General features: G+C 35.6%; 2 protein-coding genes across 5 annotated transcripts; one reads left to right on the plus strand and one right to left on the minus strand.

Annotated features, from left to right (window-relative positions):
• Nucleotides 1–294: 294 nt before the first annotated feature.
• On the minus strand, nt 295–7498 carry LOC103141992 (cyclin-G2-like). The gene is made up of 8 exons (XM_007557833.2): nt 7337–7498; nt 6712–6835; nt 6475–6612; nt 5393–5643; nt 5176–5254; nt 4981–5079; nt 3745–3947; nt 295–1991 (listed from the first exon to the last, which is right to left on the minus strand). Exons 2-8 carry the CDS (start codon nt 6832–6834, stop codon nt 1889–1891), a joined length of 996 nt encoding a protein of 331 aa, XP_007557895.1. The 5' UTR covers nt 6835; nt 7337–7498; the 3' UTR covers nt 295–1888.
• Nucleotides 7499–7589: 91 nt separating this feature from the next.
• On the plus strand, nt 7590–26008 carry LOC103141993 (coiled-coil domain-containing protein 158-like). Of its 4 annotated transcripts, none has more exons than XR_001662825.1 (21): nt 7759–7994; nt 8126–8180; nt 8502–8632; nt 10003–10178; nt 10264–10370; nt 10447–10747; nt 10831–10883; nt 11682–11774; nt 11941–12022; nt 12208–12327; nt 15672–15815; nt 16001–16184; nt 17208–17360; nt 18564–18676; nt 19125–19283; nt 19405–19497; nt 20558–20674; nt 22604–22731; nt 23787–23846; nt 23958–24087; nt 25828–25868. XR_001662825.1 is itself a non-coding variant. In XM_016674265.1 (21 exons), the coding sequence occupies exons 1-21, from the start codon at nt 7889–7891 to the stop codon at nt 25941–25943; spliced, it is 2550 nt and encodes an 849-aa protein (XP_016529751.1). In that variant the 5' UTR covers nt 7759–7888; the 3' UTR covers nt 25944–26008. The 4 variants fall into 4 exon arrangements, 3 of the variants coding, with proteins under 3 accessions (XP_016529752.1, XP_016529751.1, XP_007557896.1); XM_016674265.1 differs by having other exon boundaries at nt 24029–24087; nt 25828–26008; XM_007557834.2 differs by having other exon boundaries at nt 10036–10178; nt 24029–24087; nt 25828–26008.
• Nucleotides 26009–27958: the final 1950 nt, after the last annotated feature.

Genomic DNA, 27958 nt, shown 5'->3' on the forward strand with positions numbered 1-27958 from the left:
ATAGACCTTTTACTAAATATTTTTTTTACTTTTACTTGAGTAAAACTATGTTCAAGTAAGTGCTACTCTTACTTAAGTAAAATTTTTGGGTACTCTGCTCTAGTTTCATGACATGATGACAGTTTTAACAAATATATAACATATTTTTCATTGAAGTTACAAGCTGCAGCTTTAAGACAGAACAGTCTTGATTTTAAAAAGATGAATGGGTGTTATGTCCAACATCTAATCTGTCACATAATCTAATCCACCTTTCTATAGTTCTGTAAATAAAAGCAACTGATGCCACACAAGTAGTTAAAAATATATGTTTTTATTTATAAGGGTTATTTGTATCCTCTTTATTCCACATACAATATAAATACAATAGCTGGTATGTGACATCACAAAACAAATTTTATAATCTCTTTCACATGTTATTTACAATTTTTTTTAAACATTTTGTGTTAGATGTGAGCTTATCTTGGTTAGCATGAACAACAAGCATATTCACAATTGAAAGCATCATGCATTTACAGGTTAGTCATATCAACATTACAATGACACATGAGAATAATGTAAGCAAACATATGTGTGTTTATACAGAACACTGCATGTCATTAAATGGTACAGAGTATAAAAAACAGCTAGTGAGGATGTTGGCTGGTATTCAACACTGAATGTGCAACGTAACAGGCATCCTCGGGTCCTTTGTGCTTCGCTATTTCTCCTTAAATTTGTCACAGCTGGGCAAAAACACCAAGAGAAACAACTCGGAAGAAGACTTTAAAGTTCTGTTATTATCAAGCTGCCAAGTGTATTACAATTTTCTAGACTATTTTTAAGATATGTCACATATTTATCACAGAAGCAGACAACAAGCTGATGTAACACAGGCACTTTATCATGAACAATCTGACATTTTGCAAACACACACACAAATGGATTGAATCTCCAGATGCTCTGTAACTCTATCCCTATTTTTATGTGTTCAAGCTGAAAAGTAGGGCGAACATGCATGCTAACAGTGGTGGGTTTTGATATGGGAGGTTGCCCAGGGCTGCACCAGAAAAGGATGGCCACCCAAGAACTAGAAAATAAAATATATCTTATAAGTCAGTGGTCTCCTGAACATGTTTGCTTCTACTTGTATGCAGGAGGCCACATTACCTGCTTTCTGTTGAAAAAAATAAAATAAACCAGATAATTGTATTTTAATTGCAGAAGAAGGAGAGGCTTGGCCGGGTGCGAGCTACTCCAGCCCCTACACCAGGGCATCAAACTCATTTTCATTTTGGCTTGGATCATGAAAGTCCTCAAAGAGTGGGTTACGGCAGAATGAATTGATTAACCTGCCTGTTAAAAAATGTTAAAATTTCTTAAATATAACAATTTTTAGCATCTTTTCACACAATTTGGTTATATATGAATGAAAAATGATTTGATTTGACAAAATATAAATATTACTTAAGCACACAACTGTTAAAGTTCACAATTATTTCTGAGGCCGTCTAGAGTTTAGAGGGCCTCATAAACAGCTATGGAGGGCCGTATTTGGCCCGCAGGCCTTGAGTTTGACACCTGTGCTCTACACTTACAAACTGAAGTAATTTCTTTGTTAGAATAATTTTATTGCCATTTAAATACCTGGATTTTCTGATGTAGTTTGTGTTTATTTGCCTGCAGCACACATAGTTGTCTTGACTTTGGGTCTGTTGTTGCAAAACCAAAAATAAAACAAAATAATCTATTTTGTTTTGTTGTAATATTATAGTAGCAGCAGTGACACCAGGAACACAGATTCACCTTTAAGATCCAAAACATGCACATTAACACACACTTCTGCTCTGGAATCATATAAAACTGATAGACATTGGAGATTTCTGCTTCACATTGGTCAGCTGTTTGGTCAGTGATGGAACAAGGAGGGGAAGAAGGCGCCTTCGCCATCGCTTCCTAAAGAGCCGCAGGGACTGCTCTCCATGCTGCTCAGGTCCTCACAGGAATCCTCGCTGTGAGACACAAAAAAATATTAACACTTACAACCAATTCCAATATTTCTGATTACTTTCTGAAAACATTTAAGTGTTAGAGACAGAAACTAAAAAAAAAACCCCAAAGAACTTAGTCTAAACCAAAGATCTGCAATATTTACAGTACAAAGAGCCATTTTCACTGGCTGGATAATAAATAAATGACAATATACACTGGGATAAATAGATTAGATCAGTAGATAAGTCTCATAAAATGTTCTTGTTTTAAATAATAGAATAAGAAAAAATTCTGTAAACTCAATTGTTTTTGTCAAATTTCTCTTTCCCATAACGATCCATTTAGATAAATGCTTCACTTTTCCAGCTTTCTGGACTGCGTAGTAATCCCAGTTCTACATCAGATTCTGCTTTTCCTTTTAACTCTGTGTATGTACAAGGACTACAGTGCTGAAAACACATTTAGACCTGTTCATATATTCTGTAAGTAATATTTTCTTTGAACCAAACACAAAGACACAGACAGAATAACATCCTGAGCTTTCTTATCCAACGTTAAGCAGTGGATATGTGGGTGGAAGATGTACATTACTGATGTAATGTACATCAGTAATGCTAGAAATAACAACACAGAAGCTGTTTAGTCCGTGAAGGCTGAACTTGTGGATAATGTCATATTTGTGAAGATTATTTTAGGTTTTTTGTAGCCAGTAGCTTCGCTCTGCCCCCTTCCTGTTGCTGCCAGTCAACTATCAAGAAAGAAAATCTATTTGGGAATATTTCGGGTTGGGAAATGCTGTGACAGTCATGGTAGGGAAACTAAAGGAGAGGCACTCACTAATCTGGATTAAAATCACTTTGTTTTAAAAGTGCAGCTGGAAAGATATGAGCAGCATGACTAAGGCTGACTGCAGGCTGTTTCTTAGAAGATAGCTTGACTAATTAACCATATAATATCAGATTTTTAGACTTTGTAAATGGCAAAAGGTTGTACTGCCCTGCATTACACTAGGTCATAATTCCATTTTATTGAGTTTCTGAATCTAAACTGAAAAAAGTTAATAATTGTCAATAACTATATCTTAACTGTATTAATATCTTAGATTATTTTAAAGGCAGTAGGAATAACTGTTGGTTCTCTGTTTAAATGTGACCTATTATGTGTCCTTAAACAGATTAGAATAGGTAAATGAGCTACACAAAACATTTTTATTTCAATTTCTGTGCAAAATCATTCTTAGGTAATGAGATTTTATTCTGCTCAGTTCTGCCTGTATTGAGCTACATTGTTTCTTCTGTTGTTAGGTGATGGGCGGAGCTCCGCTTGGGTTGCTACGTAACAGTGCAGTGTCCATTGAATGTGACTTGACAAACAGGAAGTTTTCCAGACACCAAAAAACATTAAGTTATAGCCAAAAATCGACTGGTTATTTTTTTCTTAATGCTTGGGGTGTTTTTAGAAGCAGTAGAAACCCAAATGAAAGTATAAACATGTGCAACATGAATTTTGTATAAAAGGTTCCCTTTAAGAAAAGTGATTATAATACACATTGTAACACCTTTTATGATTTCCATGTTTATGTTATTACTGGATGATGTGGTAAATTTACTCAGTATTATTAAACTGTGAGAATCTCATACAGTCAAGTCTAAACTTTGAACTTCAGACTGAAATATCATAAAACCATCATATCTAACGAAATATTTTGTCAGTTTGTCAATAATATGTATTTAATTGACTTATATTAAAAGAGGATTAGAATAAAGTACCAACCTCTCGCTCTCATCCCAGCTCATCTCAGGAATAGTCGGCAGACCGGGAACGCTGAAGTGACAGGTCTGCAGACTCTGTGCCGTTCTGCGTGAAACGATCCACACAAGCTTCTTGTTGTCTGGTTTGTTGCATTCACTCGAGCGATATTCCATCATGCATTTGGTCACGAGTTCCTTCCAGTGTAGCAGCTCGCTGTCACCGATCTGCAGAAATGATAAACAGGAAGCAACTGAGAGGCTGCTGATTAAAAAAAAAAAAAAATCATGCTGTCATCAAGAAATCAAACTATTCTCTATTTTAAGGTAATTTTATTCATATAGCACATTTTCAGCAACAAAGCAATTCAAAGTGCTTATTTATTATTCTTACGGTTGCAGAAAGTGGTATGACTTTCACATGTTTTAGCAGCACAGGTCTAGCATGTAACTTTTATAAAAAATATTTTTTTACATATTTGTTGAAATTGTCACCATATGTATGTACCATATAAGACAGATAATCTGTGAAGAATTAAACTCTACCTAGAAACAACCAATCAGAGCCAGGAGGCGTGTAGTAGCACTGTCAATCACACATCTATGTGGTGCCGCTCATGCTAGACTAGTTAGCATAGCCACCGATGACGGAGGATAAATGGTGTTCCTGTAAGGGTAAGTTGTTTTTCTGACTTTAACACGTTGAGCAGCAACTACATGAGGTTGATTGGGAGCGCTAACACACTTCTCAGGAGTGTTGCATTCCCTCAAACAGCAATAGTAGTTCAGAGCAAAGGTGGATGAGATCAATCTTTTCATAACAAACTGTAACAAAATGGTGACAGTTTTAACAAAGACATAAAAAACATATTTGTTATAAACACAGGGTTTCCACCAGTGTTTTATAAGCCTGGCGGGCCACCAGGCTTTACTTGTGCCCCCACCAGACTAAACACTGGCAAAAAGTCTTCTTAAAATGTTTGCATTTTTTTAAGGCTTTATAGTGGGTGTTCAGATATTAATCTTCCATTCTTTCAATAACACATAGTTATCAAGTGCTATTTTCAAATTTCCTGTCAACCTTAAACATCTTTCAACTCAAAAACACGACGGGCCAGTGGATGAATGACTGCCCTGGTGCCCAACCACCAGGGTTAGCAAGTTTTCTGGGTTAAACCTTGTAAACAGTACATGCTGCACCTTTAAATTCTCGACTCAAAAAGTGAAACACAAACACTTTCAGTGTGAAGAGACTAAATACCTTTAGATGCTTTTGGAATTGCTGGACGATCTTCTGCAATGTGGCTGACTGCAGGACTTCAAACTCCTGAGCGATGAGGGACAGCGCCAGGACTGATGGCTGTAAAAAAAAAAAAAAAAACCCAAAACAAACATTTCAGAGATTCAAAGCAAAAACTGCTATTCTGACAAATTGCCACCTGAGAGTAATCCTTACTTTTGCTTTAGAGAAAACAAGACGGCATAAGCAGGCTTTTAGCTGCGCTTCCAGCTTCCCAATGCTTGGGATCTCCTCCCTTAAAATATAAAGGGAACCCCACTGTGATCCGCTGGTTACAGACCTCATGAAGAAGAATCTGTTTAACCGGCTCCATGGAAACTGGAGCCATCACAGAAAAAACCCCAACAACAAGCAGGAAGAGAAGAGTGTTTACCTTTCAGCAAACACGGAGCCGACGGCGGAGTGGTAGAGGTGCAGGAAGGTCAGGGCCGTCACCACGTCGGGATCCATGCTGAGTTTCTCTGAGATGATTTTCTCCATGCGGTTGAGGTCGGACACGGTGAACCTGCTTTGGCTGATGCGGATGAGTTCATGGGTGGGTGAGACGTTGCTCTCCTCCTCGACCATTTTGGCAGCGATGTGCAGACAACACACCCCAATGCAGGGCACATGTTTGGGCTGCACCTGTCACAACGGCAGAGATGCATCTGGATCAGCATCCAATGGTCTGTGCTTCATTTATTCATGATTAACTCAAAGAGGGGTTAGAGATGATCAACTTTTTTCTCTTTCAGTACCAATACAACACAGAAAAACAGTTCTGAATTGACTTTAAATATTTATTTTTTTAAACACAGACATAAATATACTTAAGTATAAATTTATTTGATAACTCTACACCAGCATACAACACTTAAATACACCAATAGCTTGGCCAGAAATGTAAAAACAACACAAATTTAGTTTGTTCAGTTATAGGAGTATAAAGGCCAATTTAAAATAAATAAGAAACTGAAACTGACAGAAACAATAGATTGACTACTTTCATCAAACATGCAAAATATAAACTGCAACAAACTTTCTTTCAAATGGTTCAGAAAGTCCAGTTAGGAATTCTAAATATTGTGTAAAATAAATAATACACCATGATGCCGCTTAGAGAAAAAATTGTATTTTGGCCATTAAATGCTTGATCAGTGCACAATATCATGTTTTCCTAACAATGTACAGCCCTGATGTCAACAACTTCTTATGATCTTTGCTTTAACATGTCGGTAGAGCACTACATGTCCAAAGGTCTTTGGAACAACTGACTCATGTCAGAGGAACAGAGAGTTCGTACCGGGTCATAGAATGAATGCAAGATTTGCATCATGAAGTTCTTTGGAAATGTACTTTAAAAAAGATAAATGTATGAAAAATCTGAAGATTTCCAACTTGCACTAAAACATAAGTGGAAAGTAGATATTAAGATTTTGAATTTAAAAACATAAGTGTTAAACTTGAAATTCTTACCTTCATGATGGTGAGAAATCTATCAAGCAAATTGACAGCTTGCACAAAGGTTTGAGTCCTGTAGCCAAAGAAACTGGTCAGGCTCCGCAGCTCTTCCACTTTGCTGTCTCTGCATTTTGCAGACACTCCGCTGTGAATCTAATAAGAAGGATTGTTATCCATTTGGAGGAAATCTGTGGTAACAGCATTAATCATGTCTTCACTAATTAAGTGTGAAAGTCCGAAAAAGTAGGTCACCTCCGGGGATGTAGACTCTATCAGGGCGAGGCCTGCTTCCCTGGGGAGAAAGTTGTACTCTTTTGCACAGCATGACTTCAGCTCATTCAAGAGCAGACTGTCAATGCCCTGAAGGTCTCTCATCCTGCACAAGAGCATATTTAAAAATCCAATTAACATTAAAGTCCAAAAAGACCCCTAGAGCAGGGATTCCTCAAAGGGCCGAAGAGAACAGCGTATTTAAAAGTTGTCGCCCAAACCACACCTACTGGGTGTCAGATGTCTGAACTGTAAGTTCTTAGAACAGAAAAACAAAATGTCCTGATTGTTACGTTGTGATAAACAAAACAACAGCATTGATATATTAAAGAATGGAGAAATAATAAAATAGTTGCATGAAAGTTAATGTAGTTCAATGTCTATGAGAAAGTGGGTCAGAGAAAATCCTACAAAGGGAAACACTGTACGACAAATGCAGGCAATAATAAATGATATGCTTGTGTTAGCTAATTGTCAATCGTAGATAATAGTTTTAGGTAAGTAGCAATCATTAGTTAAAAATAAAAACAGAAATGAAATAAACTCGTAAGCGTTAGCTTTTGTAGCATACAGCTAGCTTAAATATATATAAAAACCCTAATTTTACCTCGTCCAGAAGTGCCGACATGCAGGATAGCAGCTCTGCCACTGAACTGTAACCTTCACCTTCTCATTGTTCCATCTTCATCCCTGCGATTAATTAAAAATGTCATAAAATCCTCAGGATGCTCGGCCCGAGTCCAAGAGCGACACCCTAAATAAACAAGTTAGCACTAATCTGCTTGTGGACTACGTTAACCATCATGCAACCCTGAAACTGAAACGTCATGACGCCTGGATTTGCTGCTATGACGAGCGTTTTCAAAGTGTCGGTGGCGCTAATGTCAACATCTTCCAGTTTCCTGTCTCAGAAAGTGAACTATATTTTATTGGTTTAGCTCCTATTAATATTATAGAAACCATATGCAGGATTTGACTTTATTCGAGGCAGTTTCCGTAAATATGCTACGACATCTTTACGAGGTAATTTTGAACGCGTGCTAACAGTTAGCCAACTTAGCTTCCGACGCTGTTTCCATGGAGATGGATCTTAACGACTTGTTGGCTGTTCTCTTAGCCTGATTTTTTTTCTATTATTTTTGTATTTGTTTAACTATTAATGTCTAATTCAAAACCTCCTGGGCCTCAGAAGCCTCATGTTGGTACTGATTCGTACTTTTTAACTTTTGGTGATTCTCCTGTGGCTAACGATGCAGCAGACAGAGGTAAGCTAACTAAAGTTTTATTTTTATTTATTTATTTATTTATTTATTTATTTATTTATTTATTTATTTATTTATTTTTGCCTTTGTGTCTATAGTGTGATTTTGTTGTTAATTTGTTCCTTACTTCACAGTAACCCAAAGCGCTTCCCTTAGTCTGAGATTTAATCGGACTCTAGATGAACTGAGGTAATGCTGCTGAAAACTTATTTACGTTTGAATATTGCTTCGGCTTTTTGTCAAATCAAACCTCAGATAAGTGGAAAACATCATAGATGAATGAAAATTTTTAGTGGATATTACAAATGTTTTGGTTGAGTTGGTACACAACTACGACAGATTGTTTAATATTCTAAATCTTTACTGTTTGGTGTGATTTTATTGACTTGAATGTGTATTTTTTAATTAAAATTTGTGGAAAGTGAGTATTTTTTCCAAAGAATAAATGTCTGCAGAAACATATTTTAAACTGCAGATTATAGATGACACGTGTGTGAATTTTCTGAGCAGTGAAGAACTCAACAGGCAGACTATGGAAATACAAGACATACGAGAGGAGATTCAAAATGCACCCAGCGGAGCTTTGAGGAGGTTTGGATCCCCTTACAGAAACAGATCGCCCGAACGAAGCTGCCACAAAAGTAAGTTTTAATGCCCGTTTTTTTAACATTACAGGGCCTTTCAAAATGAAGTACACCCCTTGAACTCTTCCTCATTTTGTGATTTTACAACCACAAACTTTATTGGCTGTTTTTTTAAAAGGGGTTCATACCTTCGTTTTCAGGATGCTGTTTATTCACTATTGTTTTCTTACAAAACTGTGTTCATGCATACATTAAATGGCACATAGCTTGATTATTTCATAGTTATGTGATTTCCAAAAGCAATTGATTGCAGTGGATTTAATTTACAGCTATCAGGATAAATTGGGCTATAATTGACACACTTTTTAAGGTTATTTGTTAAACACTTTGGAAAATCATGTGTCATTTTTTTCCGCTTCACAATGATTTACTGTAGGCCTGAAACTATTAATCCAATTAAACGTGATGAATCGAGTAATTATTGAAATAGTCATCAACTGATTTAGGAATAGATTAATTGTTAACTGGAGTATACAGACTCAAAAAAGGCCATTTGCTGAAAGAACACGACAGTACAAAAAATATATACATTTTGCAATTAAGATAAAAAAATGTAAATCTGAACTCAAGTGGCATAGTTTTAGCTTCACCTGTTTTAGTTTTAGCTTAACAAACAAATCTCCTATTAAGCACCTTTTGCTGTCCAGTTATTAATCAGTTAATCAAACAGCAATCAACAGATTAGTCCTGTTTTGATGCTAAGTCAAGCAGAATGGGATGAGATTTTTACGCTGATGTTAGAAGTATTTTATTTTTCTTTGCAGATGCATCCTTTTTCTACAAATTATTGAGTGTACACTAAATGAATGCTGTGTTACTGTGTTTATTTTCCTATTTAAATATGGAATTGAACTGTTTATTTGCATTTTTATGAATTTTTAATATTGTATAAAATAGACTTTGTTTTTAAAATCCTGTTTGAAATAAATAAATAAAATAAAATCTGCACAATGGCAATTTATAAAATCTGATTAATCCATCAAAACATTCGTTGGGTTAATCGATACCTAAAATAATCGTTGGTTGCAGCCCTAATTTACTGCTCTGTGTGGCTCTACTACACATCTTGTGAATAAGACAGGCAGAAGTTTGTGGTGGTAACATGATGAAATGTGATGAAGTTCACATTTAAGGAAACGTACCAGAAAAATCCTGTTCATTTAGCTCCAATTGAAAAGTGAATTGTATTATGTGTTGTCATCCAGCACTCATGGCACATTTTTGCCAAAGACTTTTGGAATAAAAATGCTCGCAAAGAAGAACAGATAAATACTCAGCCTGTTTAAAGTGTTTCTTTTCTGCTCTCTGCAACGATTACAATGCTGCTGCCCACAATATGTTTTAAACTAAATTTTCACTGGTGGCAGATGACTCAGCTGAAGAATCTGCTGGTTTTTCAGCCCACATTGAGACGCTGACTCAGGCTATTGTCGACTGTATGGATACTTTAAAACAGGACGAGGTGCAGCGAGACCGAGGCTCAAGTGAAATGGATGCGTTGGAAAATGCAGCAGAACAGCTGTCTCATTTACAGCTAAATAAGGTTTTATATGTTCATTCCAGCCATTGATTCCCTGTGCTATTATATTGATTGATCTCAATTTGGTGCTTTATCTTCTCAAATAAAGGCACACACTGAGGAAGAGGAGACATTTAGTCCCCAAAGAGCCATCATGCACCTGAAGTCTAAACTGCATGAAGCTCAGATGGAGAACGACGCCCTGACTGACCTTAGGTGAACATACATTTAATTCATTCCTGTACAGAAGGTGCTATAGCTTACTTTGACCCACAGATCTTCTTACTGTTAGGTTAAAGGACTCAAGGAAACAGGTCAGTCAGATGGCGAAGATGCTGCACTTGTTGGAAGAACTTCAGAAAGTCAAAATGTCGAAGGTCTGGAAGCTTCCAGAGACTGAAGAAGAGGCGTTTGCTCTTCAAAGAGAAGTAGAATCACTGGCAAAGTGTGTAAGGAGGGTTTACCACATTCTTTATGAAAAGCAGTTTGGGGACAACTCAGCCGGTAATAAGACTGTGAAGCATCAAGAGCCACAATCTGGATATGAAAATGTCCACAAGGAGACAGATAAACAACACTGGACATATTTTAGAGTAAGTATTAAAACTCAGCTAAGGATTTCATTCAGTACCTTTAAGCTCCTGATGTTCATGATGTTTCTTTTCTTCCACACCAGTCAAAAGACCAACAGAGGAACAGCGAATATGAAGGACTAAATAACCAAGAAAGGTAAACGATCTGCTGCAATGTCCTTTTAAATAGCTTATTAACTTTATAAATGTTTCAGTTAAATTACTTATTACTATACAGTACTTACTACTTTAGAACAATATTTAGCTTTATTCTTTTAATAGAGAAACTCTCGTTAGTTTACTTAGTGACCCAGAACAAGAATCAAAGACGGAGAACCAACATTTAGCTTTATGCAAATCTAGAACTCAGCCCAGAACATCTGGAACCAACATCTAGTTTTTATACTTAACCAACGTTTAATTTTATACCTCACTAATCCATAACAAGCCTAAGATGTAAAGAAACCCCTATTAGTTTCTAAATTATGGACGACATATTCTTATTCTTATCAAACATGTAGAACCAATATTTAGTTTTGTACTTTTTTGTCTTTCTTTTGGTTTTGTTATTTTGGTTGTATTTCCTTCTAACTCATGTAAAGCACTTTGAACTGCCTTGCTTCTGAAAATGTGCTAAATAATGTGAAATGCTCCAGCATTCACATTATGCATTATTCAAGATGCATTACGCAGCTTCAAGCGTAATGCATCTTGAAGCTGCATTACGCTTCAAGATGCATATACCTTCTTGTTAAAATAGGAAATAAAACCGACATTCAGTCAGAGTTAAACACAAACAAGAAGATAATACAAACAATTAGTAGATAACTGGAAAGGATGAACTTACAACAGCATACTTGGCTTGTTGCGAACTACTGCTGTCAAAACCTGTTAAACTGAAACAAATAATGTTTTGTTTCAGTTGTGAAACTGTCTCTGCATTTCATTGCCCCAGGATGGAAAACCTTATTGCAAGTCTCGACCAGGAGGTGGCGATGTTCACTGACAAATCCAAACACCGCTTATGCAACAAGTTGAGGCTGCTAAAGTAAATATGTTGAATCTCTTACTGAAAATGTTGAATGTGTGTCTCATGCTGAGTTAATCAGGACATTCTAGACCAATATTTCACCCGGTCACTGAAGCAGTCTGTCTGTGTAATAATAATAAGAATAATAATCAATTTAATTTGTACCCCATTTGTTAATTTGTAGGAACCTGGCTGAAAGTCAGACCTCAGTGCAGCTCTGTCAGATCAGTGAACTGGAGTTAACCGTCTCCAGCTACAGAGACAAGGTAAAGAATCAAATCATGATGTTATTATCTACAATGATAGCACTAATTACATTGTTTTATACAGTTAAAGTTTGATTAACCTGACAGGAAGCAACCCAACATCACAGTCAACATGTGAAAATGCTCCCTATGCAGAAATGAGTCTCTTTATCTCGGGTTTGTGATTTCTGCTTGTGTCGTTGTAGGTTAGTTACCTGGAGAAGAAGATGCTGGAGACCGAGACCGAACTGTTTGCCACCCATAAAGAGAGAGACCAATCGCTACAGCAGGTCAAAGAGCTGCAGTCACAACTTCAACTACTTAAAGTACGAGAATAAACCCTACTTACGTCGCCTCAGTCCTGTCATGCTGTGTTATTAAAAATCTACATTCAGGCTGATGTTTCAGTAGATTAAGGAAAAGCAGTCTGAGTGACTAAAGCAGCAGATTACTACATGATGTAACGCTCTCCAAAACATTCCTAAACAGTTAAAAATTATTCCCTGCTCATTGTTGTAGACGTCCATCCATGTCAGAGGTGTTATAAGGGAAGAAAGATTCATATATTTGCATCAGTAAATTTGAATTATCTTTTCTTCCCAGTCAGTAGTTTATTTTATTCTCCATCATTCATGTTGGACCACTTTATAAATATCTTCCATTAATTCATATTGATGTTTTACACAGTATTTAAAACCTGTTGGTTCCGATGACTTTGTATTTTCTCTTTAGATGATACCCTTTCCGTTGTCTTTTTGTGTCTCTTTCCTTGACAAAAGAATGGAAAGAGCTATACCTGCTACTTACTGCTGCTTTATTACTTTTTCTGTAACATAGAAAGTACTCCCAGACCTGGCCTCTGTTTTCCTGTATTGGGTCAGTAGGACAGATGGATGTTCACACTACCTGCACTTCCACTTACCATATAATTGCTCAAACTGGAATTATGAAAATAAATTAGCTTAATGGAAATGGAAACACACCAATTTTGGAAAAACTCACGTGTTTCAATAAATAAAAGTAAGATGAGATGGTTTTCCAGCTGTATGGAAGTTGGTGTATTTCGTAAACCTGCAATGGAAACACTTTTTTCAGATCACACCAATCATGTGGTCAACAACCAGATGTTACTGCTGGGGGAAAAGACAAAGAAGACGACAGGAAGTAGTAGGAGGAGGATGGCGCCCCATGTTTTTAATGCCCAAATTGTGTTTTTTCAACATTAGAGGAATATTGACAAAGTTTTGCGTATATTTGTCATATAAATGCAGCCGAGCCGGGTTCTACTAGACGTTTCTGCCTGCCAGAAATGGAGTTTTCCTTTCTGTTGTCACCACATGCATCATAAATACAACCTATTCCTGGACAGTGACTCAAAATAATTGGGTGGGTTATTTCCCTTAGATAGAAAACTTTTTTTGCAATTAGCATAATAAACTAAAATTGACTGTTTTTTTTCTCTTTCTGCAGGTGTAGAGGCAGACTTCTAGGATGTTGATTGCGTTTTCTCGAACCTTCTATCTGTCCTCTTCTTCTGCCTCCTAATTTCCCTTTAAACCTTTACCCATCTTTTGAAATAAACCCAAAGGAATTTCTAATAAAGTTATATATATATCAAGCAGAGCATCGTGGCAAAAGCTGTAATGCTTAAAATGCAGATAATTAGTCTTCGCTGTTTGTGTGAAAATGCCAGAGCTTTAAAGCTTCTGTGATAATTTAGAGATGTTTGCTTTGCTGAAAGTGGCCACAAAGTGAATCCAGTTGATAGATTTAAATAATTAAATACTGCAAATTTAGCCCCATTACAATATATCAACTTATTTCTGGGCCACTTCATTGATCAGCTGCTTCCACATCTATTTTTAGACTCTCCCAGAAAATGTTTCATTCCCTTTCTTTAGTTGTCTTCTTCTCCTCCTCTTGTGTGATTCAGTCTTTTTCTTGTTTTCCATTGATGTGGCTTTTTTCCTTTGAATATCTGCATGTGGAGTGGCTGAGAAGTCAAATAAAAATATAAAGCACCAAATACAAACTAATGAAATGTGATGCTGTTAATTGTAAATAACTGTGTTTCTGTCAAAGTGTCATGACAAGTAGAAGTAGATTTTAAATAATTTCCCATTTCCGCCTTAAAACTATTCTTCAGATGGCACCAAAACAAATCTGAATCCACTAATGAATATTATTTTCTTCTGTTGGGCTGGTGAGAAAATGCCACTTGATTTTTAAGAAGTTTGTATAAATCAGATGAAAGGTAGTGGTGAGCATTTAATGTGAAAAATGTTTTATAATAACAATTTTTATTTATTGTTGTCTTGAAGAATTTCATTTAAAGATGCTGGAAAGAAAAAAAACTGACAGTACTTTGACAATTTTACTTTACTGTTTTCTCCACTGTTTGTTCCACGAGAGCATCGATTAAAATAAGTAAAATTTAAAATATAATTGAATGGAGTTACTGTGTGCAGTTTGGTGGCGTCCATTTCAAATCAGAATGTTTTTCAAGAGCATGTTTGTATTTGTGAGGCTACGAATGCTGCACCATTCAAAAACAACCATGAAATTATTAAAAAAAGAAGTAATAGATTTTTTATTCCAATTTTTTTTATTGTTATTGCAATAGTACCACAAAATATTATATCAAACTTACTAAAAGGTCCCTAAACACATTTTGAACATTTTTCCATAAATTGTTTTTGTTTTGTACACTGCTTTTATGAAAGAAAGCCATAAGAAGTCCCATTTATGTCGCTACAATCCATGTACAAGAAGCAGCTAAAATATGGAAGGAATTTCTCTGGTAAGATGAGACCTAAGCTAAACTTTTTTGGCCTGTTTGCAAAATATTATAAGTTATTGTGAAGATCCTCCTTATTCAATCTGAGTTTGTGATTATTTTGTTAAAAAGAATTAGCAAAATGGCACACACTAAATCAGCCAAAGCTTTCCAGGTGTAATAGTGATTCGACAAAGAATTTATTCTTGAAGGCTGAATATAAATGTATGCCACACTTTTCAGATTGTCAATTTTAATAAACATATAAAGCTATGTAATTCTGTCCTTCCATTAAAAGATTTTGCACTAGTTTTTGTTGGTCTGACATGAAGACGCATTGCAGTCACTATAAATTAACAAAATGTAAAAAGTTCAAGGCATATGATTCATTGCAGCTCTTACTAAAAAATGATGAAAGTATAAGACAGGCCTGTCGCAATAAGCAATAAATAAATTAATTGCAAGATCAATTAAAATTAGCCCAATATTTTTCATTTGCATGATTTATAATTTTTCTTTTTTCTCTTTCTAAAAAAACTGGAAGTAAAAAGTCTTCATTTTGTTTACCAACTTCATAATTCATTTTATGTGTTGTTTTGTTTATTTATTTTGTATATTTAAAATGTCTTCCAGTTAAAATGTTCAGTAGATTTTAAAGTTTAGGGATCTTTGAGAATGTAAATGGTAATGTAGTTACATTACCATTATTTTACTTGAAAATGGTCTCAAAACAACAATATTATCTCGATAACTTCTGGGACAATTTAACGCCCAGCAAAATTTGTTATTGTGCCAGGTCTAGAATAAGTTTAAAACACGGTTAAATGTGTAAGAATCTGTTTTATTTTCCCATTTAAATGTCATCACACCTCTGTTTTGTCGTCTTTCACTCAGTCTGTTTGTGAGAAGCAGCAGCTTGAATTCAGGGAAGATATGAAGACTCTGAGAGGACATCTGGAGTCGACCAGAAAGCAGCTTTTCAGAGCCGGAGAGGAGAAATCCTGCCTGCAGATGCTTACAGAGCAAAGGTCACAGGAGGTAAGAAAACTTCAGGAACTTCTGCAGGAAAAAGACAAAGAATGTTAGATAAAGGAACAACAAAACCAGCAGGTTCCCAGACTAAATAACGATTAGCAGGTCATCTATTATTCCTTATGTGAATCAATTGATACCTTACCTGCCATTCTGTCCAAGTTTACTCTCAGCATCTTGTAACTGTTTAGTGCCAGATTCTGCAGGCTGAATTAGCCCAACAAAAGTCTGAGGTGGTGCGTTTGGACCGTGAGAGGCGTGAGCTGCAGAACTCCCTGACCGACCAGAACCAGCACCTTCATCAGGAAACTCTGGACAAACAGCAAGCTGTGAAGCAGATGGAGCTGCAGCGCTTGCAGCTTTTCAATCTCAACAGTAGGTAGAGTTTGTATCGTCACAGACGGACTGCTGCTGTTGATTCTGTATCATTTCTGTTGTTTTCACTAAATATTAAGATAAAACTTTACTAATTTGAGGTAAAATTGACACAATATGGTGAAAAAGTATTTTCCTCCTGCAGATTTCTTCTGATATAGCTTTTTTAAAATCACAATTTTAAAAATCCACCACAGAGGCTTACGATTATAAAATGTCTTTAGGTTTACTCTGGACTCTTAGAGATTAACACATTTCAATGTGCATACGTTTTTATTTTATTGACAAATTTTTATTTAATTCATACTTAAAATACTAAATAATTTCTTACTTAAACTATATCACTTATGGTTTAAGTTACATTTGTATTTGCTAATATTTGTCAACAGATAAGCAATTTCTCCTTGGCGATCAATCTAGAATATTCTGATTCTGATTCTAAATGTTTCCAATCATCAGAGTAAATACAAAATGCTGTTTTGAAATTTTAGTTATTTTACTGGAGGAAAAAATAAACAAAAAAGGAACTGTTTTCCTTCAACTAATTTCTTGTTATTTGAAGGGCCATTTTGCTCACAGTGACATCATCATCTATTTTATTTATGGTTTCTGTTGTCTGTTGTTTTTTATTTATTGCTTTTGATAGTTGTGTTTTATTTTCGATATTTAAAATATCTTCCAGTTCAAGTGTAAAGTGTTCTTTATAAAATTAAAGAGAGAGTGAACTTGCATTATTATGGTACTATCAATATATTACCTGAAAATAATCTCAAGTCATTTATAGTGACAGGATTAGTTATAGTTGCAGCTTGTATTATATCTCACACAGCTTCTCCTAGAAAGATCAGATCAGATCTTGTATCAGATCAGATCATCTTTCTGTCCAGCTGTGTAAACCAAACGCAGAACTGTCTTTGGTATGTTTCCAAAGCCAACCAAGCCCTTCCATTGTTGCATTTGTTTGGTTATAAGCGATTGCTCGCTCTTTGGACGTTTCACGTGTTTTTGTGGGCGCGATTTCAGAGCAGCTGGAGAACCTGCAGCGGCTCCACAGCTGTAAGAACGAGGAGCACGAAGGCGTGGTGCTGCAGCTCCAGAGCCAGCTGGGCAGCGCCCATGATGAGCTCCATAAGATCCGACGCAGCTTGAGGACCCTGAAAGCAGCCGACGGGCATGGTTTGTTACACCTTCATTTGAAACTAAAGGAAAAGACATGGCACAATAATAACAATAATAATAAGCAAAAGTCTCAATCTGTCACATGATAAATTAAAAAGAATTAGATCATTTTCATTGGCATGATTGTTTGTTTTTCTTTTTTTCTGCCAAAAACTGGATGTAAAAACTCTTCAGTCTGGTGCTTTGGTCTCAATGAGCCCCTTTTTAATTTGGACTCATTTTACATGTTGTTTCGGGTGTTTTGTTTATTTATTTTGTACATTTAAAATGTTTTCCAGTTCCAGTATTAGATGTTCATTAGAAATTAAAGGTTATCTTCTATCTTTAATGGCATAACAATTAAATTATTTGCATTATTATGCCATCACCTTTGTATTACTTGAAAATGGTCTCAAAACAACAATAATATCTTTTTTCGCGATAACTTCTGGGACAATTTATCATCCAGCAGTCTTTGTTATCGTGACAGGCCTGCACTTGATGTTTCCTCATAAAATAAAGAACACAGATAAATAGGACTGAAACGACTAATCGGATTAATTGTGATTAATCGATTATTGAAATGATCGTTAACTAATTTAGTCATTGATTAATTGTTAATTGGAATACACAGACACAAACACAGTCAGAGCAGTCATTAAGCTAGAACTATAAACGTGTATATGTTTTGCATTAAGATAAATTAAAAACAAGAATTTGTAAATTTATTCCACCCAGAACTCAGTTGGCTTTGTTTCAGCTTCACCCAGGTCAAATTCTGTGAAAAAAATCATCTGCTAATAATCATTTGCAATCCAATTATTAATCAGTTTATTGAAAAAAATGTAGTTTTACAGATCAGCCTGTATTGATGTTAAGTAAAGCAGAAAGAGCTGAACTTTTCATATTTTGATATAAGAAGTGTTTTTATGCTGCTTTGCTACAAGTGATCAAGCGTACACCAAAGAAATACTATGTTGTTTAATTTTAGGCAATACATTTTTATTTTCTTGTTTATTTGCTTTTTTATGTGTTTGTAAAAAGAAGCTTTAGGTGAAAAATCTGCAGAATGTGCCAATTATTTTATCGGGTTAAACGATTAATCGTCAGAATACTCAATAGATTAATTGATGACTGAAATAATTGTTGGTTTCAGCTCTGATTGTGTTTCTTTTAGTAAAATCCTGGTCATTAGGACTAATGCATGTGCGGCTCTCCCAGGCCTGCAGGTGGCTTTGGACATGCAGAAGGAGATCACCGCCAAGAGAGAGAAGATTGACGCCATGCAGAGCAGAATCCAACATTTGGAGGAGAAAGTGGAGAAACTGCAGCAGGTTAAAACTTTTCCAACACTTTTCATACACTGGCAGACCAAGTGCTGCAGTTCTCACCTGTAGAGAAACACCTACAGAGTTCCTGCTGAAGACATCTGAGAAATAAGAATAATAACAGAAAATGTTTTACTATGATGTCATGCAGGCCCGTTAATATATAATCATTTGATACAAAGAAAAAATGTCTGGAAAAATCTGTACAGTCCATCCATCCATCCATCCATCCATCCATCCATCCATCCATCCATCCATCCATCCATCCATCCATCCATCCATCCATCAGGTAAATTTGTAGTAAATTCATATTGAACTTTTGTATCAGTATTGTAAAATTAGCTGATAGTTCTTGATATTTGAGTCTAGAAATATTAGGAGGAATGTGTGGCCTCTCTGTTTTAGGTAACATTTGCTCTATTGCTGTTTTTTATTTTGTTTTTTCTGTTTTCAGGAGAAGCGTCGCCTGAACCTGGAGGCGCACCATCAGCTTCAGGACCTCACCTTCGCCAGGGAGGAAAAGAGGCAGCTTGGCAGTGAACTGAAGGCCCTTCGCTCCAAAGACCATCAGCTGCGGGAGCGGATCGTTGAGCTGGAGGGAATCCTTCACAAGGTGAAACACGAAACTAAACCTGACCCAAGACAGACATTTACTCTGAGATTTTCTTCTTTTCTTAGTGTCGTTCTTGGTCTCAACATAGTTTTTCTTAATTTTTTCTTATATGTTCTTAAAGATGTGTGAAAGTTTGGCGAACTGTCAGGATTTCCTCCAGCTGAGAGAGCAGGAACATTTTCGCTTGAAACTCCAACATGCTCTGAACTTGAAGGTAAATTTACTCTCAACCAGAACACCAGTTTTTTTTCTTTAAAGAATGAATCTTCTCAATTTATTTATCTTCAGTTATTACTGAAACTAGCCTTCAGATCCAAAATCTGGGTGTAGTAACCTGAACCTACAGAGCCACATAAAGACAGTTTCAAAGTCAGCCTTCTGTCACCTGAAGAACATCTCCAGGATTAGAGGACTAATGTCTCAGCAAGATCTAGAGAAACTCATCCATGAGTTTGTCTTTCGTTGCATTGATTACTGCAACAGTGTCCTTACAGGTCTGACTAAAAAAATCAATCCTGCAGCTGCAGCTGATCCAGAACGCTGCTGCTGGAGTTCTGACTAAAACCAGGAAAACAGAGGACATCACCCAGTTCTACAGTCCCTACACTGAGAGAACAGACTTTAAAATACTCGTGTTAGTTTATAAGTCACTGAACGGCTTAGCACCACGACACGTTAAACATCTGCTGTTGTTGTATCAACCTTCCAGACCTCTCAGGTATTCTGGTTCTGGTCTGCAGAACGTAGAACCAGAAACAAACACGGAGAAGCAGCATTCAGTTTCTATGCACCACAAATCTGGAACAAACTTTCAGAAAACTGCAAAACCACTGAAACACTGAGTTCCTTTAAATCAGAAACTCGGTGTAGTGTTGCCTCCAACACTACGCTGGAGCATCGATCAACATGTTTGATGTACTGTTGCTTGATGACGATATTTGACAAAATGTAACGTTTATTGCTTGTTTTAATTGATCCTTTATGTTGGTTTTGTGATGAAAGGACTCTGACTTGCTTTTTTACTGAAATGTTCTAAACAAATAAACTTGATCGGTTAATAAAACAGTTGGTGGAGGCCAGACTCCCAGAAAACCCAGTCAACTTTTAAACTGAGCCAACCACAGCACAGTTTGGTTGTAGAAAACTGAAATCTGAGCAAGTGTCAGAGTGAGAATGTTTCTAAAAACCTTCCATCATCATTTCATGCTCATTTTAATTTTAATGTTGAAGATTTTTTCGCATGTCTTCATTCAAAACCTCTTTTGTTCCTGTAGGAACTCCAGGTTGGGAGTCTGTGCACATGTTCGGCTCCATCTGATCTGAACTGCAGGACCCGGTCTGTACAGTCCGCCCCGCCCTCCCCCCGGCTCTCCTTCAACACCCAGATCAAGGTACGGTCAGAAACCTCCCCACATCGCTTTGCCTTTTTGTCTGTCCCTGTGGTCCCAGCGCGTCGAGCGCACGGATTAATCGTTTTTATCTGGCAGCAAAGGCCCCCGCTCAGCACATCTGCTTCATCTTTAAATCAGAAACACTCCAAACACACATTCCTGCTCCATGAGGGGAAATCAGATGGTAACTTCTACACAGCTTTATCTTAAAGCAAACTATTTTTTCATTTCAAACCATGTCAAGGTCATGAATGTTCTCAAAGGGCCGGTTGTACCAGAATGTGTTGATAAAGCCCTTTAACAAAAATATTAATAAATAGGTCTGTCTGAGTTTATTAAGTACCTCTTAGAATTAAATAATATTGAGCATCTTTTCACATTGTTTGTTTTGGGGATATTTTTCATTCAGAATCGGTGATTTTTGTAGAGCTATTTTAGAAATATTTGCAAGATATTTGCTTAGGACTGGACAATAAATCAGTAACAATATATATCGCAATATACACAAGATAAATATTAGCAGATAATACGTATGATAGAATATTCAATATTTAATAAATAGAATATTCACTGAACTCTGATGCTGAGTCGCTAAGCATTCTGGGAGATGTAGGCAGAGGAAAGGCTTTAGCTGCTCAACCTTTCACTGCAAGCTAAAAAAAGGTTGGTGGAATCAACTAACTGACTCTCTCTTTGGTTACCTAGCAACAGCTAGGGTTACTTGTGGTTACCTAGCAACAACCTGTTGAGTAACTGGCGCAGCAGCAGTTTAAGGTTTCACCACCGTGCCTCATATAGACTTAAAATAAGAAACAACAGTGTTGAGTCGAAACTGGATAAAACAGGAAAGGTCACACACGCAGTATTTCAAATATTTAAAACAAAAAACTAATCAATAATTATCAATGTCTGATATGAAACACTTATATCGTGATATGTTTTTCAGCCATATTGTCCTGTATTTATGAGTGACGGTAAATGTGAGTTTCAGTTTCTCTCCTTATCCATCACAGATGATAACTTGACATGAAGTAAAACTGAGGCAGCAGTGGAGTAGAATTACGAAATACTGCCACCTGCAGTTGGGAGTTAGCATTACTTAAACCCAATGTTTTCCTTAACACTTTTTGATGAAAATTTGCTATAAACTCACAATTATACTTTAGTGTGAAAAAGTGTCTGTTGATTTTGTGTCAATTTCTGCAAAACATTGAAGGGACTGATGTTATTTAGCAGTATACAGATAAAAACTGATTGATAAAAATTGATAATTGATAAAATAATATTCAAGCACACAACTGTTATCTTCCAGATTGAATTAATGTTACTAACTGGCTTCCAGATGCTATGGCGGGCCGGATTTGGCTCCCAACCTTTGAGTTTAACACATCCGTAGGCCTGTCATGACAACAAATTTTCCTGGAAGATAAATTGTACCAGTAATTATTGCGAATTGGCAATAAATAATAATATTGTCATTTTGAAACCGTTTTCAAGTGATTTTGATAATGTTATAATAATGCCAGTTTTCCATAGTTACCAAAAACTAATTAACTTCAATTTTGTAAAGAACGCTTAACTTCTGGGAGATATTCAAAATATCCAAAATAAAACACAACAACCAAAAACAATGAATAAAACAGAAATAAAAACCACTTAAAACCGAAACCATAAATAAATTGGATTATCTCTGAAAATGAAATTTCCCTTCCAGAAATATGAATCATCGGAAATTACTGAACTCATATTAATTCATCATGCATTTAATTGATAAATTGCTTATTGTGACAGGCTTACACATGACCTGGATCGCTGTGTTTTTTTATTAAAACCTGATCAAATGTAATTTTATAAGACTTATAAGTCCTATAAGTTTGTTATTACTGTAGCTTTATTTACGTCCTCCTTTTCTCTGGATGCTGAATGCAGGAGAGTTCTAAGTGCGAGCGCAGAGCTCTCGTCAAAGAGATGCAAGCAGACGACAGACCACACAGCTCTAAGTACGCCGCCAGCAGGAGAATGTCTGCGCCGGAGAGGCCGCACGCTGCCGCCGCTTCGTACGTCTTTCTCCGTTCTCACACTCTGCCAAGATTAGCTTCTTCTGTATCGCAGCCCAGGTCACATTTAAACACCATGTGATGCTGCTGATTGTGCAAGAAGTCAGTGGAATGCAGGAGGAGCTGGTGTGGATCCATATGACTGGGTTCACTCACTGGTTTCATATGCTACTGATAATCTGTTGGCTTTGCTATTCTGGAAAATATTTGTTTGATTTTTTTTTTATCATGAGGTTTCTGCTTTCAGCTGAAGTAAACAAACATTCATGCAGTAAATCTACAGTCATATTCAGTAAATTAGAATATTATTAAAAAGTCCAAAAGTGCATCAACTGAAGCCACAATAAGTCCAACCTAAGTTTGTGATCCAATCTACACAGTTATACACAGAAAACCTCCTAACCAATGGTTCACTGCTCGTTCCATTCGCAGATTATTTCTCTTATAACTTGGGAAAAATGTCTTGTTATAAGTTAAATGAACTGCCAATGTAAGAATCACACTTTCATCAGTATTAAGGAATTATTGACCTAAACCAAGCTGCTATATCTTGCTGAAAAGTAACTTGTTTTTTCTTTTTTCAAGTATCCTAAGATATCTGCACTAGAAACTAGACAAAAATTACTCAGCAAGATTTTGTTTTTGCTTTTTTTTTTTTTGAAGCGTTTTTATTTTTTTGACGAAGTCACTTCTTCAGACATCACCGTTCATCCGCCGTCGTTGGTGGCTATGCTAGCTAGCCTTAGCATTCACAACAGGCTGTGCTTTCAGATTGACAGTGCTGAGACCCGCCTGCACGCTCTGATTGGTTGTTTCTAGTTAGCACTGGGAACACTGGGAAAAGGCAGCTTGATTTTTTTTGATATTTTGATTTTTTAATTATCCGTTTCATACTATACTATCACAAAATAGTGACATTTTCAACAAAATATAGATGTTTAAAAAAAATTTCTTATAAAAGTTACACAATGCAGCTTTAAGTTGGTTTTATAACCTAATTCAACGGTAGGATCCACCAGATATTTACAGTGTATTTCTTCTGTCACGTAACGCAGTGCTGAGGATGAGGAAGGACTGAAAGTCTGCTCCAGTGTGAGGAGGAAAACGTTTGACAGGTAGGCAGCCTGGCCGACCCTCCCTGGAGTCCTCTCTGTTTGTCTTTCCCACTGTGTTCAGTACAACTGGTTGTGTTTTTAAAGATTCTCCCAGCGTTTCCTCTCTTACAGCGTTAGACAAAGCTTTTCACTCTGAGCAAAGTGACGTAACCTGAGTGTGTTTGTGCTAACGCCGCATACAGTAAGCAACGTTTTCTGGAGGCAACAGAGCTAGACGGGCAAACAGTCAACAACAGAGACGGTGAGCAGTAAATCTGCCTGTTGTTTTCAATTTACCTCTTTGGAAGCGTTTTTATTTTTATGTGACCGCACACACGGTAATAACTGCCTCTCCTTGTAAAATGCAGGAAATATTTTAATATAAATTCATTGCAGCAGCATAATCTCATACTGTAATTTAAGCACTGAATTACAAATACACTTTTAATTCAGTATATTTATGTCTGTGTTAAATAAAATAAGTGTTTTAAGTTAATTCAGCATTGTTTTTCTGTATCAGATCGGTATTAGCCGATACGAAACATCAGATATCAGTATCGGTTTTGGAAGTGAAAAAGGTTAATCAGTGCATCCCTGGTTCCTGAAGCAAACTCCAAAACATTTACATTCACTATGCTAATACAGACGTGTCTTCCTGGAATATATACAGTGTTGGTGTTAAGGTAGAATAAATAAAGCAAAAAACAAAAGTTAAATAAATATATTCATAAATTGGTCAAATAAAACAATGTATATCTTTTCGTCTATGCAAATTTCTTAACAAAAAGTGTCAAAAATACATTCAAATACATATAAAAAGTGTCTATTACAGCAAAAATAAATGTATAAAACATAACAGAGGGATCTGCTTATGAAATAAAATTAAATTTCTGAAGAAGAGTTCATGTTTTTACAAGTTCTTTATTATTAAAGTTATGTTTTTCAACAGAGGCAGGATAAGTCAGTTTCTTTAAAATTATTAAATGTTTTTTTTTTTCACTCTGTTTCATCTTGTGGACATAATATTTTGCTAGGATTATAATTAGATTAACTATATATATTTCATCTGAATAAAAGGTTGAATTGTTAAAGATGAGCAAATTTGATAAAACAATGTTCTTTCTCATTTTTTCTGTAAGTAGTTTTCTGACCAAAACATTACAGTATGAGAACACTCCACAAATAGATGTTCAATACTTTCGCCCTCACATTGACGAAAAGAGCAGCGACAAATGTTGTCTTTAACCCGATAATGTCTTAAATAAAAATTATTTGATCCTAATAGTAAGTATATGTTTATGAGGCAATAAAATGATTGCCCTCCACAGTTTAATATCTCCATCTGTGTTTACTTATGGGAGCAGAGAAAGTTTCTAAGCTCTGATGAAGCCTCTCTGTGTCACATCATGTTTGTTCCCCACGGAAACATTAAGACATTGAATGCTAATGATCGTTCCTAGACACTCAGATCAATTGGAAAAAGGTGAAGAGTAAGTAATTTTATAAAGCACCAATAATAATTGTGATGCCAGTAATTTCTATGTGTAACTGGAATAAATTTTATTAAAATTAAAGGAAAGATGTTTTTATGAGATAATTTTTTTTTATCCATCTACAGCTCTGTAAAGAATGAAGAGTCCACTGCACTGAAAACCTCCTGGTTATTCCTCCAAATACTGATTTCTGAACTCCTCCTGACTTAAAACATTAGTATTGTTGTTTCTAAATTAATATGAATTTGTTTTCTTTGCGTTATTTGAGGTCTGAAAGTGCTGCATCTTTTTCCTTATTTTGACCATTTCTCATTTTCTGCAAATAAATACTAAATTTTTGCTTATAATTTCAGAGACATGTTGTCAGTAGTTCATAGAATAAAAGAACAAAGTTCATTTTACTCAAACATTTTCCTATAAAGAGTAAAACCAGAGAAACTGATCATTTTGCAGTGGTCTCTTATTTTTGCACAGCTGTGTTTCTCTAATGCATGTTCTGACTTTTCCAGGCCTTTTAACTTCGAGCCCAGTGATTTCAGCAAAGTACAACACGTTCCCACTCTCACTGAGCCGCAGGTCACCTGTCCACACCCTCCTGACCTCTGACCCCAACAGCTACCACTAAACATGAAGAATGTGAGGCTGAGTCCTTGTGTCAGTAAGATGATTAAATTTTTAATGGGAAATTTATGAGCCGTTACAGACTGTGTTTGTGTGTGACTCAGACATAACAGAGTGTAATCCAGAGAGGCTGACATGTGATGCAATGAACAACAGACACTTTTTTTTTTACAGATTTAGTCATTTGTTAGGTTTTGTTTTTCAATATGTTGAACGGAGATTTCACTTTCTGAACTTTCAGAAGCTGCTTTAGATCCAACCCAAAGCCAAAATATTTAAAGCTGATCAGTAACAGATGACAGGCAGAATAAACAAATGCTTTTAATCATTTCTGTTAATTCTGTTATTTGGTTTTTGAAAACTCACCAGAGGAAGTTTGATCGCTGAAGATTTCATAAACCAAAAACCAAGCAACTTTTCATCACTTTATCTAATAAAGTGTTTAGTTTACATTAACGTTTCACTTCATTATTTTCTGTCAAGATGGAAAGAAATGTAAACATTATGACTCAGATTGTTTACAACACATTAGATATTACACAAACGTAATAATGATAGTCCTGTTAGTTCCCATCTAAACATGATTCAACTCATTTCACTTCTCTTGTTCACTTCCTTGCTTCCTTTCTTTTTAATTTTCTTTGATTTTTATGTTTTTTATGATGTAAAGCACTTTGAAATGCCTTGTTGCTGAAATGAAAAATAAAATCTAATAAAATCTGATTGATTGATTGACTGACTGACTGACTGACTGACTGATTGTTACCTTTCAGTTTAGCTTTGTAAACTGTGTTCAGTATAAATTTCTAATGCTCTTTTATTTTTGGATTGACAGAAAGTTTTCCCTCTTCTGCAGTTTTTCTTTGCTTTTTTCTGCTGTTTCTGCTTTTTTCTTACATTTCTGTAAATCTTTTTTTACACTTTAAATGTTTCTGCAGTTTTCACTAAAAATATTCATCTTAAAGCATTCAGACTGCGTTTTTGCAGAAAATGCTAATTTTTGTAGTTTTGTTTTGGCCTAACCCTAACCCTCCTGTTACAGGAATCCGTTCCTCATATAAATGTGGAAACTGGATGAAAACAGTCCAGATGGGAACTGTCAGAAGATCTTGTGTTTATTATCTGTGTTTGTTCTGGTGTAGCAGAAACATTCAGATTATCTAATCTTGTCTCAAAGTGCGTTTTACGGGAAAGACAGACTATTTCCTGAAACGTATCACTGCTCATTTAAGTGTTTGTTATACTTAACTCTTTCTTTTTTTATTCACCTTGTATTTATTTCTATTGTTAACTGTTTCTTGGGCTTGGATTTGTTATTTAAAGTAGCCAGGAAATAATTATAAATCATTCGTTTAATCTTTCAATAGTTCTACACAGCCATTCAGTTTTTGAATAAAAGTTTAATAAAAAAAACTTTTAATAAAAGTTTAACACTATAAATTTAGTTAAACTTTCTCTGTGTTTGTTATATGCCACAAATGTTGGTTTGTTTTAGTAGTATTTTACACTTAAGCTGATTTAAAGTTGAAATTATTTTTCATTGACGACCAAGAAAGAATATTTATGTCAGAATGGCCTAGTCAAAGGCCACATTTAAATCCTAAAGCTGCTTTTTACACATTCTGATGAAACTTGATGCAAATGCAAAGAACATAAAAGACAAACAAAAACCAAATGTGCTCCACAGTTTTTAGATGTTAATGGACAAAAAGGAAAACTTTGCACACTGCAAAAACACAAAATCTTACCAAGTAATTTTAGTTTCTAGTGTAAATATCTTAGTAGACTTGAAATAAAACAAAACTAACTTTAAAGTAGCTTTTCAGCAAAATATATGAACTTGTTTTAAGTCAATAATTCCTTAATATTAGTTTCACTTTTGCATTAATTCACTTATAACATGGGAAAAAAATGTTTTTTATAAGTGACAATCTGCCAGTATTACTAATACTTCTTCGTCTTTATTAAAGAATGATTGACTTAAAACAAGCTAATTTTACTTGCTTTAACTTACTTGTA

Source organism: Poecilia formosa, unplaced genomic scaffold, assembly GCF_000485575.1.
Source record: "Poecilia formosa unplaced genomic scaffold, Poecilia_formosa-5.1.2 Scaffold92, whole genome shotgun sequence".
Taxonomy (NCBI): Eukaryota; Metazoa; Chordata; class Actinopteri; order Cyprinodontiformes; family Poeciliidae; genus Poecilia; species Poecilia formosa.

What these genes read in the sequence shown, in the direction of transcription:
- LOC103141993 (XM_016674265.1), top strand. Translation starts at nt 7,889, where the DNA reads ATGTCTAATTCAAAACCTCCTGGGCCTCAGAAGCCTCATGTTGGTACT. An exon ending in AACAAGTTGAGGCTGCTAAA is followed by an intron (nt 11,775 to 11,940) that starts GTAAATATGTTG and finishes GTTAATTTGTAG; the next exon opens with GAACCTGGCTGAAAGTCAGA. An exon ending in CCTTCAACACCCAGATCAAG is followed by an intron (nt 20,675 to 22,603) that starts GTACGGTCAGAA and finishes TGCTGAATGCAG; the next exon opens with GAGAGTTCTAAGTGCGAGCG.
- LOC103141992 (XM_007557833.2), bottom strand. Translation starts at nt 6,834, where the DNA reads ATGAGAGACCTTCAGGGCATTGACAGTCTGCTCTTGAATGAGCTGAAG. An exon ending in TTGTTTTCTCTAAAGCAAAA is followed by an intron (nt 5,080 to 5,175) that starts GTAAGGATTACT and finishes TTTTTTTTACAG; the next exon opens with CCATCAGTCCTGGCGCTGTC. An exon ending in AATTCCAAAAGCATCTAAAG is followed by an intron (nt 3,948 to 4,980) that starts GTATTTAGTCTC and finishes TCATTTCTGCAG; the next exon opens with ATCGGTGACAGCGAGCTGCT.